Source organism: Stegodyphus dumicola, chromosome 4 (genome assembly GCF_044657685.1).
Source record: "Stegodyphus dumicola isolate Sdum_Otavi_A_Nest chromosome 4, ASM4465768v1".
In the NCBI taxonomy this organism is placed as follows: domain Eukaryota; kingdom Metazoa; phylum Arthropoda; class Arachnida; order Araneae; family Eresidae; genus Stegodyphus; species Stegodyphus dumicola.
In genome coordinates, this window is record NC_140771.1 from 27,367,912 (window position 1) to 27,380,146 (window position 12,235).

At 31.6% G+C, this 12,235-nt stretch overlaps 2 protein-coding genes across 3 annotated transcripts in view; one reads left to right on the top strand and one right to left on the bottom strand.

The window, feature by feature from the left end:
• The window catches only part of LOC118186483 (protein VAC14 homolog), a 52,717-nt gene extending 45,744 nt beyond the window's left edge, over positions 1–6,973 (bottom strand). Inside the window, exons 1-3 of the mRNA XM_035356583.2 lie at positions 6,760–6,973; positions 6,529–6,679; positions 6–173 (exon numbers count right to left, since the gene is read on the bottom strand). Of these exons, the coding sequence (XP_035212474.1) occupies positions 6–173; positions 6,529–6,679; positions 6,760–6,860 (420 nt within the window). The 5' untranslated portion in view covers positions 6,861–6,973. The remainder of the gene's footprint in view (positions 1–5; positions 174–6,528; positions 6,680–6,759) is intronic.
• Positions 6,974–7,206: 233 nt separating this feature from the next.
• The window catches only part of LOC118186489 (uncharacterized), a 30,145-nt gene continuing 25,116 nt past the window's right edge, over positions 7,207–12,235 (top strand). For both annotated transcript variants that reach the window (XM_035356593.2, XM_085814632.1), the window contains exon 1: positions 7,207–7,667. In XM_035356593.2, the coding sequence (XP_035212484.2) occupies positions 7,347–7,667 (321 nt within the window). In that variant the 5' untranslated portion in view covers positions 7,207–7,346. The remainder of the gene's footprint in view (positions 7,668–12,235) is intronic.

Sequence of the window (12,235 nt, forward strand, 5' to 3'; positions counted from 1 at the left end):
CTTACTCTACTAATTGCATCAAATATATCTGGGAAAAATGGCAGCACAGATCCTCTTGCAACTTTAACAATATTGTACAAAGCTTCACATGCATAATATCGCACACGGGTGTCTTGATCATTGAAGCATGAAAGAACTGGCCGCACTAATTCATCAACATAAAGAGATGTATCCTAAAACAGAAAAGAATTTAAAAAGATTAAGTAAGCAAATAAATACTATATGAAATTCTGTAAGCTTGGATCTAAACATTTAGTATTTGAATAATAGATTTAAGAAAAAAAGAAAAAAAAAAAGTCTATCAATTTGATATAAAGGCAGCATATTATAAAAAATATTTTACAAGAAAAAACTATTCACAGCATTATAAATATATAATAAATATGATGCTATTATATAAATACTATGACTTACTTGAATGCCATTTGAATATTCTACAAATCAGTTTTTTGAACTATTTACTTCAGAAGCTCTTGTTCATTAGCCAATTTTTGACGGAAGTATACAGCATTTCCTTAAATAATTCTAGGTTTTTAAATTTGGTCATTACTTATGTAATTCAATATATTCAATATTAACTTACATGGCATGCTATACCAATCACAAAAATATTAGCATATTAACTTGCTCAATGAAAAATGCTTGCTTAGTAAGTTCACAATAGAATTATTTTAATTAAAGCAAAGTCTGGCTATTTCCCCTAATTCCACCTCAGTTTTGACCAAGGACATTATTGAAGAACGAGCTCTAGAACAAATTTATGTTCCTTTTTTATTTTGACATTTATTATCATAGAAATGAATAAGAAAACAATCAAAATTTTTTCTAGTGAATGCTCAAAGGACCAACGTATTTTGTACATTATTCGCAACTGTATATTAAATAAGAGTGCACTAATCTTCCAAGCATAATACAGATCTATGTATACACCTAGATGCCTGGAAATAAGCCCCTTCCCCAAATTAAAGGGCTGTAATTTGCAAATTTTCACTACAAATAATTAAATTTGGAATGTAAGTCATAAAATGAAGAATTTTAATTAAATAGGCATAATAATGCTTAACAGTTTTTCCAATATCAGCTGTTCAGCTAACAATTTGAATTAGGAGGTGAACATATATTAAACATGCTTCTATCAATAGATGCTGGTCAAGTAATTTTAAACTTAATAATATAAACGTAAATAGATACAAATTATAAACAAAAACAAAGTAATAATTTAAATAATGATTTACGGACTTAATATTCATTTAGATCTCTTGATAGTCGTTCTGGCACAATCTTGATCTTCTAAGGATTTAGAAATCGTGTGCTAATGGAAAGCATTCACTACGATGGAATGTCCATGAACAGATATTTGACTGTATATTCTTTTAGATTTAAGAAAGCAGCTATTGATGTACAGTACAAAGTCCGAAATGATCTAAAATTCGGACCTTAAAACCACTAACTTTACGCATGCGCATTTGAGTCCCCCCCCTCTGGACATAATAAAACATCTGGAGAATCCCCATTCTTAATTTCACTTCAACACTAAATAAAATACCTTGTTGGTGAAGAAACAATCATTTTAGCATAAATTTGTACAATCAGTAATTTGGCTCCATTGCTGCATAATCTGCTTGGCACACATCTGAAAACGAAACATATATACATCGTTGATCTGACGCCCACCTGGCCATGGGATCCAAAAATTAACCAACACTGTTTCACACAACACAGAATAAAGCTAAATACAAAATTTCCAGATTTCCCCCCTTTTCCGATTAAAGAACTGTAATTCAACCATTAATGGCATATGACATATCTCATGATCTCTCATTTCCCTCACACAAAATAATGCGTAATCAGAACTGAGTACTTCCCACATTATTACCAAAGTCCTAGGTAGTAACCTTTATCGCCTCCAAAATGTCGCCAAACTACCAGTTACCATATTCCAAAGATCAGCCAAAAATGTTGATGAGTTAAAATTCACCAAAAATTTCTTTCCATATGCTAAAAAAATATTTTGTTGATGATACTTATAGACCTAAATTTATATATTTAGGGCTATTTGAATTAAGAATAACTGATTTGTTATTCACATAAACTCGGAACCAGCGCCAGGGCTCGTATGGCCGCACTGAGTCACAGAATTAGGACCCCAGAGACTGCATCAGGCAGTAAAATATCTAGCGCTGGCCCTCAATAAGTAGAAATTTATTATTCCCACATATACTTAAGACACCACATTTATTCAGGACTCTGATAAGCCTTAAGCATGTGCAAGAGATAGACATAATTATAATAAATAACTAAAATAATTCAATTCAGGCTTAATTGTCTCAGTGTGCGATAGAAGCAAGAAAAAAATTAACGGAACAACTTGTTAGTTGCCAAGCTCATGATGCATAGCCAAATATGCATAGTGAAGGACAGCTAAATTTGATGATGATAGCCGCTAATTTTAAAGGTTTTCGGATTTCGCAAAACAAAGGTGAGAACAGAGGATTTGGATATAAAAACAAACATATAGATAACTTTTATGAAAAATTCCTATAAAGTTAGTTTAAAATTCTATACTGTACTTTGAGATTCATTGTATTAATTCATTGCACTTTGCACATTTCCCATTCAAGGTATGTTATATATGCGGTACATTATAATTTTTAGATTAGTCTTTTAAACCTTTCGGTCCTAATGGACACAAATGTTCCAGAGATTAGATTTTATAGCCTATTTAAAGCCCACTTTTAAATGGGTATTTACATTTGCAGTGTTTTTAAGGAATTAGGGAACAAATATACAACTAAAGAAACATGGTAACACTTTTAACTTGCAAATGGAGCACTTATGTTTTTGACCACATTGATTACTTTAGTTTCGATTTATCTATTTTTTTAAAAAAAAATTACAGTAAATACAATGAGATTGAAGGCATGCTTTGTATGAAATGGTTCTTATTAAGTAGTAATTTAACTTTTTTAATGCCAGATTTTGAATAAATTCTTTTTGTGTGCTATATTGTCCCAATCATATTTAATGGTGGGTTAATATATCCCATCAGTGATCAAATTACTACATGCTGATATATTATGCTTATGTTTATGAAATGTATATGAAAATTTTTGTTGCATATGAACTGGTACATGTGGCGGAGTTTACGTTTTGTAATATTCACATATATTACTACAAATTTTAGTTTTGTTTCCTGAGAAAGGGTAATATCCTAGATGATTGGAACAAATAGTCCCAGTTGACAATATGATTGGGATTTATTATCCCAGGAGATTTTCAGGAAATGGGAAAAGTTATAAACTTTAAACTCATATTGCACTTCTTTTAGTACGTCAACATTAAATTAAGCTACTTCTTAGAGTTAAATTTTAATCATGAAAAAGTTGGGTTGAAAGGGTTAATATTCAAACTTACAGTAAATTAGACGGCATTTTATAATTTTAAACAAGAACTTTCTTCTTTCATTCATTTTCTACCTTGAATAGCATATTTTATACACTCAACTATTGAGTTTTTAGTTATCCAATATTTCTCAAGCTTTCACTGTACTTGTTTTTTCTACAAAAAATGGGTGCTTATTGATTATCTGAATCCTCATAGAAAGCTGCAAAAAAATATGAGGCAAAATACGATGCTATACAAAAATATTTATGTCATAACCCAGGTATGTGCACAGCACAGATATGCTTGAGTACATGTAGATTTGCATTTAAAAATTTTACAGTAATTTTCCTGTTTGGTATTTTTGCATTCAGTGCACTTGTTTCTATGGTAATTAATAACAATGAAATTGTAGAATTGTAAAACTTTCACTATGTTGAAACTTACATTGAGGTTTTAATTATTGTTGGCAGGTCGTGATTACGACCAACCTACAAGCAATGCTGAGTTTTTGAAATTCTGCAATTTTTTTAATGAAAACAAATCACTGTGTATATGAGAAGAACAACAGCACAAACAAATTAATGAAGGATTTTTTGTAAAGGTATTTTTTTAAAAATCCATATAAAATGTAGGCAAAAATGGATGCATGATTAAAACAGATATAAAAATACCCAATCAAACACTTCTCTCCAAAGTCGGTAATGAGTTTGTGACCTTTTGGTGGGAGTGCGCATAAAGCACAGGAAAATGTGGCAAAAACATGTGCACAATTTATGTACAGTATGCAAAAATAAAACCAAATAAAATATTTAACTTATTTAAATACAGTCAAAAGTCTTTAATCCGGACGTCCATAATCTGGAATGACCTACAATCCGGACCTTAAAGCTAGACTTTATGCGCATGCGTAAATGCATAATGCATTTACGCATGCACAAAATACCTTTATGCATGTGCATAATACGTTTACGCATGCACGTTTAATGTATAATGGACGGTATAAGCTAAAACGATATAATTATCCATTTCAGTTAATGCTGCATATTGCGTTGTTCCTTAATCTTCGAATTGGATCCATCTTATCATATTTTGCAGATTGTTAGAGCAATTTTATAAAAGTAAGCTTGAACTTTCGATTATGTCAAAAAGAATTTCCGATTCTGGAGCTGCCAAAGGATCTACAAAGCGAAAGGAAGTTTCGATGTCCATCAAACAAAAAGTGGAATTGCTGCAAAAAATGGATAAAGGCATATCCTTTGTTTCTCTAACCATTCTGAAATCTGTTTATCAATTTCACGCTGCTCTGCGAAGGGGGGGGGAACGTCGTGGAGCGCAATGAACTGGAAGTTGATCTGTCAGCACTATCCTTATCTTCAGGGCAGATGTTTTTACGTATTTTATTCGGTTTATAATTCCTTACTAAATGTAGTATTTCATCTCGATGTACTCCATCTTTGATATGATTTAAATCAAATTCCTCGTCATTATAAATATCAGGAATACACATCAAATAGTTTTCTGGTTGCAATTTTCTAATTTCGACAATGCGTAATGTATGCTTTACGCATGCGCGCGTTGAAAGAAATGTTTAATAAAGTAAACAAATAAATATTAAGTTGTTTTTTTTTGTAAATTTTGATACCCTTTAGATCATAATTGCTCTTTATTTCATAAATTACGGTTTCATATTTTTAATTTTGTAATTTCTGCATGCCATCTTACCAGATTTAAACTGATGATCTATAATCCGGAATCGAAGAAGTCCCGACGAGTCCATATTAAAGACTTTTGACTGTATAACCACAAAATCTTAGTTTCTCATTTAAATGGAGAGGCAACTAATTGGGTGCCCCTTTTATTATAGCTAAGTTATATTTTCATTTATGGTAACCTAAGTAGTTGAACGTTATGGAAACCCTATTATGACATAATCGGTTGCACGAAAGCCGTAAATTTTGAATGATGGGAAAAAGGTTTGTGGTGTGTGTTAATTAGGAAGTACATTGCTTGTTTTGTGGTTCAGATGGTGGAAAGGCTGAATGTGGTAAGATTAATTTGAAGTTCCTGTATGATTTGGAACAAAAGGGTAAAAGAGCATTAATTGACTGGTGTGTAAATGAAGGTTTACTTAATAGCCATTATTAAGTATCCTGTTTGTTGGAAGGAACTACATATAGTTGAACGTCGGAGGAAATTTTTCACTCTTATTTTTGTGAATTTATGTGGTGACTAGTTCTAGTTCAGATAATTTTAGCAAGTTTTTAGATGCTGTTAAAAAATTTTGTTTGATTGGAAATTTCTAAATAAGATAAGTGGATATTTCTTTTGTTTAATGCTAAGATAAATTTCCTTTTTTATGCTATTTGATTTGGTAAAATCTTAGTATACGGTGCAGCCTTGGCGCGATTTTGAAAATTATCGGCAACACCAAAAATGACCCAAACAACGTCTATGTACTTTACACTATATACATACCCAAACAACGTCTATGTATATACTATACACTATATACTAAATATATACTATGTACAACTATATATATTCTTTGAATGACCCGTTTACTACTCATCGTGTATGTCCCGTTTTTATTGCTCCTCATAAAGTCGCCAAAGTAGCCAAATCCCGTGTGCACCGGATACTAGGATTAAACCTTTGATTTAAAATATAGTTTATTGAGATTATATATTTTTTGTTGACTGCTCATTTGACTTTTTAAATGGAAATAGTTTGATGTGTACATGGATAAAGTCAAGAGAGTGCACAATGCCAAATTTGTGCAATTTTCTGATGTTTTTTTAAGCGAAAATAGGTCGATGTGTCCATGGATACCGTGTTTGTGCAAATCTTTGACTTGCTATTTTGTCTTTGTGTAGCGGCGCCAAAATACGTCAAAGAATTGCACAAACTCGGTATCTTTGTACCACCAAAATTCACCACGGGGCACCCGTAAATATATTTTTACCCAATTAATTAATATCTGCCGTTTCTAAATTCTACTGCCCTGTGCTTCTTAAATTAAAAAAATTTTGCCGGCACTGACGAAGTTACTATTAAATGTCTTCCAATTATGGGATATTCAGTGAGCGTTCTCGCGGATTAAATCTAATGCTACTTAAACTATAATTTCAATAAAAACAGTCTCACCTTTCCTAAAGCAATAGCCATTGCAGCAAGTCCAATCAAACCTCCTTTCCTACTATTGACATTATGAGATAATGTGAAATCTTGGCCTAATACTTTAAGTAATTTTCTTATTTCTGTTGTCTCATTGACTCTTTGAAAATCTTTAACCATTCTATAAAATATAAAGAAATCAGAAATAAATATAAACCGATATTACTTCTTTAATACAAATACGAACTTGGAAAAACTTACTTTTCTATCTCTAATGCTGCTGTTTTACGCTTTTCATAAAGTTTGTCGTTGAGAGCCCGAACGCAATAAGAGCTAAGTGGAGCATAATCTTTATCAGACATTTTTTTTTTCGTTTGCTTTCCCTTTGTCAAACTTATATTAAATAATAAACACAAATTATTACTTTATAGAAAGAACATCATGAAAGTAGAGACGAAAATAACAAAGAGGCGGTTGAGTAGCGAGCATCCTCCTTCTTTTCAATTCATAGAAATTTGAACCAATTCATGTTATTTACCTACTCTGTCGAGGTACCTTTGGTAACTACGTTAATAAATTTGGGTAGTGGCTAGCTAAAACTTTTTATCACGTTATAACACATAAATTCAAATGCAAGATCTAAAGCAAAAAAAAACTTTTTTTTTTTCTGATTCATTGAAATTCATGAAAAACATAATAATAAACACTGCAACTTCTAAATTATTTGTTTATGTTAGTCAGTGTATAGCGGCTAAAATATGTTAAGGAAAATTTCAATTAAATGATACATATCTTTCCTTAAGGAAAGGTAAATTAATGTGTTCTTACTCTGCACTGTACTATAAAGTATGGAAGGGAATGAAATGAACGTTTTTGTTCAAACCCATTCGGGTGAAAGCGAAAAAGACGAAAATTCGATTAGTGACAGTATAACGCGTCATAGTAAAAGTGGTTTTGGACATTTTGTTGAAGAATCTACCCTTAGAAATATTTCACTGGATGAACTTGAAGAATTAAGTGATGCTGGTTGTTTGTCTGGTGTCGATGGAAATATCAGAAGAACGCCTAGTTCTGTTAGTAGTGAACAAGCTGTCAGACTAGCTGTTATTCTGGAATGGCATAATAGTTATTGTAATAAACCAGAAGGAATATTAAGGCTTGCTCTTTGGGTATGTTATGTTTGCATGTAGGTGTATTTTTTTATTCACTATAAGCAGGGAATTTCTAGCACATTAATATGTGACTTAGCCATTCATTTATTATTTCTCTTGAAAGAAGAAACTATTCCAGAAAAGTTAGCTTTATTCCAAAAAATATGGCATATTAAATGGAAAGGACAATTTACTTATTTAACAGTGGCTTAGTTTAGTCTATGTTGAAAGTGCTGAGTTTAATTGTAAACATTTTAACTGTATTTGTTCTTAATTTGTTGTGTATTATTTTAATTGTTGATTGATAGGTAATATTATTAGTTAATTTCTGTATTTTATATGCAGCTGAAAAATTTAAATTCAAATTTAGTGTTTTGTAGGCTCTAGTGTAGAATTGGGTGCCCCTTCGATTAGCGACAATTTTTTGTAAAATTTTGGCGATGAAATCTTATTTCTGGTTACCATGATAGTGTAACTTTGCTTTAGACTCATAATTTTTAAAAAAATAAAAATAGATTCGTGTGTATATGGACAAATTTAAACAGTGCGCAATGCCTAGTTTGTGCAATTCTGGGATTTTTTTTAAGTGAAAACAGATCGATGTGTACATGGACACAGAGTTTTTGCAATTCTTTGACTTTTTATTTTGGTTTTGTGTAGCGGCCATCTTGAAATTGTGTCCTCCTGGCGCCGATCTTGGCGTCAAAAAACAAGGGGCACCCAATTGTAAACTTTTACCTTTCTAAGAAATAGATCCTACCAAATAGTACTACATTACCTTATTTGTCTACTGTATTCTAAGTCTTGTTGCCCAGATTTGTGCTGTACAATAATTTTTTGTGTCGACTTTTCTTAAAAAATTAATTTATATTTATCCAATTAAAAATAGCATTTATGGATGCTAATAATATTGTAGTTTGTAGTGGATTGTTTCAAAAATACCATCCCATTTCAGAAAGTCTGAAACTAGTTGCTATTAGCATTAATAAAATTTACATCTGTGATTGAAGATGCATCTGTATTAAGCTTCAACTTTAAACAGTTCAGAATATGAAATAATTTGTAATAATGTATAATGTTTGTGTGTCTAATGTTGTTTATATTTGTATTTTAAATCCTCATTTCCTGAGATGGGATGATTAATATCCTTTTTTCTCCCTTAGCTTTTTTTGTGTGTCTAACAGAGCACTTATATGTGTTACATAATGTAGTTTTGGCTGTGTGCCAGCTCTAGCTTCAAACTCAGTTGAAATGTAATGACTGCTGAAATGTTTGTTAGTACTTCTCCATTTTCTTAATAGTACATAGTATATTGCAATCCATTGCCCAGTGAATTTATGCTGCATTGAAATCAATAAGCACTGTATGAAAACAAATATTCAACTGAAATGCATTGGCAGGCAACATAAAATTGCTTCAGGAGCTGCACGGGGTTTGTCACTTGAAACCACTGTCTTGCATAACAGTACTTACATATTAATGCCACCGCAGCAGAAGTTGTGTTGATGTGCCAATAAAGAACAATCCTGTTGTTCTCACATGGTTATCTTTTGGATTACTTTTTGCCTTGTTGTTTGCTGATTTTTGATGCCATTTTTTAGTGCTACAAAAATGTGTCTTTGGGATTTGCCAAACACAGAAGAAGATTCAATTATATTTTTTCAGGAGTGAAATATTTTACCAAAAAACAAAAATGTACCAATTCGCATGATATGAAACTTTATTTTGGTTAAACATAAATTTTGGAAATGTAATTTAAGACAGTGTGATCATCAAGTGGAACTTAGAAAAGACACCTGGTTTGAAGGAAGCAGAATTCCGTTTTGTTCATCTTTGAGATTCATATACTGCTGCTGCAAAGAGTTGACGTCGATTAAATTTTGTGAAAAGCAACTTGATTTATTGGATAAAACTGTTATAGATTGGAACAATTACATGCGTAAATTATGTGTCTTGGATATGGCGAATAAACCAAACAAGAATGTAGGTGGACCAGATTGCAATGTGGAAATTATGAAAGTTTGTTTACGAAGTGTAAAAATAATTGTGGTCGAGTATTACTCAAACAGTGGGTGTTTGGTGGTATATGTAGAGAGGTAAAAGATTCCTTTGTTGTCACTGTCGCTAATAGAACTGGCTCTACCCTTCCTTATAAAATTATTGAAAGCATAAAAACATTGCAGATGGTAGCATAATTTATTCTGACAGTTGGAAAGGTTACCAAACAAATAGAATAAAAAAAGGATTCCTACATGCTAAAGTTAATCGTAAATACAATCCTATTCATCCTGATACAGGAGTTCATACACAAACAGTTGAGAGAACATAGGCAACAAAAGACATGGGGGGAGACAATGAGACACCATTTAGAATCTTATTTAGCAGAGTTCATATGGTGATAGCATCAGGTCAAAGAAAATAGACTGTTTTGAATCTATGTTAAACTCTATATTGGCCCATTTTGCACCAGAATCCGATTGATTACTTTGATTTTAAATAAAGTGTTTTAATTTATGATTTGTCGTAAAAATTTTAGGTGTAGATTGGCGGCACTTAATAACCACCAAATCTGCAGCTGGCATTAATACATAAGTACCTTTTTAACTAACACCATCTTAGAATAGATTGTGTTCATTGTGAAGTGTCACTATAATGATGCTAAAAGCTCTATAAATACAGCACAGTTGAACTAGAAATAAGTTAACATTCTTTATTGAGTTACTGCCATGCTTTTAAATGGTATTCAGTCATTGACAAGATATAATATACTATTTTAAGCCCCTTTAAAAAAACTGAATTTTTTGTAATTAATCTAATTAAGTGCTTACATGCATAGTTTTGTTTTAAAAATAAGGTAGGTTTCTTTAATTATGTGAGCAATCATTTCTTAAAAATCAAGTGTAGATTTCTGTTTTATCACTGTTGTGTTAAAACAAAAATATATGGAGAACAAAGTAAAATTTTTATGCAGGAAATCAAAAATTTACATGACTATAATACATGATGTTTTTTCTATACAGTCAAAAGTCGTTAATTCGGACACCCATAATCCGGAATGATCTATAATCCAGACCTCAAAGCTAAAAACTTTCTGCGCATGCGCCGAGTTGACACATGCGCATAAGCGTTTGCGCGTGCGCGTAAGACCTTCACGACTGCGCATATGTGTGTGCACAAGCGCAGAATACGTTTTCGCATGCGCGTTTTATGTATAATGAACGGTATAAGCTAAAATTATCTGTTTCAGTTAATGTTGATGATTGCGTTGTTCCTTAATCTTCGAATTATTTCCGGCTTATTATTTTTTGCAGACTGTAAGAACAATTTTATAAAAGTAAACTTGAACTTTCGATTATGTCAAATAGAATTTCCGATACTGGAGCTCCCAAAGGATCTACAAAACGAAAGTATGTTCCGATGTCCATCAAACAAAAAGTGGAATTGCTGCAAAAAATGGATAAAGACATGAAGAAGGTGACAGAGAGGTTAGTGAAAACGAAAAAATTTCGATTGACAAGTTAGTTGGTATTCTCAGCACAGCAATTACGGGACTTGAATACCGGAACTTTGTAACTGAACAAGAAATTATGTCTGTTTATAGAATTAAAGAGAAAGTATCTCATAAAACGAAGCAACTTAAACAACTTACATTGAAAGAAATGTTTAATAAAGTAAACAAATAAATATTATCCTTTTTTTTTTTCTAAATTTTGATACCCTTTAGATCATAATTGTTCTTTATTTCATAAATTATGGTTTCATATTTTTAATTTTAGAATTTCTGCATGCCATCTTACGAGATTTAAACTGATGATCTATAATCCGGAAAAATTGATAATCCGGAATCGCCGAAGTCCCGACAAGTCCGGATAAACGACTTTTGACTGTATAATATTAAATTTAAAATGGAGTGATCTTTACAATATGGTAACTGGTAGTTTGGCGACATTTTGGAGGCGATAAAGGTTAATACCTGGGACTTTGGTAATAATGTGAGCAGTACTCAGTTCCGATTACGCATTATTTTGTGTGAGGGAAATGAGAGATCATGGGATATGTCATGTGATATTAATGGACGAATTATGGTTCTTTAATCGGAAAAGGGGGGAAATCGGGAAAAAATCTGGAAATTTTGTATTTGGCTTTATTCTGTGTTGTGTGAAACAGTGTTGGTTAATTTTTGGATCCCATGGCCGTAACTAAAGTGAATTCAAATGGGTATTTAGTGGTATTGAAAAGGGTAGTAATAAATGTTTGTTTAAGGTTGTGCAAGATAGAAATAAAGATGTTTTATTAAGTTATTTATTTTACCTGGTACCTTGCTGTGAAATATAAGTATGATTTTAAAGATCCTGAAACAGAAAGAAGAAAAGTTTATCGGACACGTAATCAAGATTCTGAAGAAGATTAGGTAAGTTAGTATTTTTAATTATTTGAGGATATTATTTTTATGCATTATTCTAAATGTAAGGTGGAAAGGAATTTGGTATTATTGGGAAAATTGTTATTAGCAATGATTTAGTTTAAAGTAATTAGGATTGTAAGGTAATTTTTTTTAATTTAATGTATGTGCTCATTTATATTTT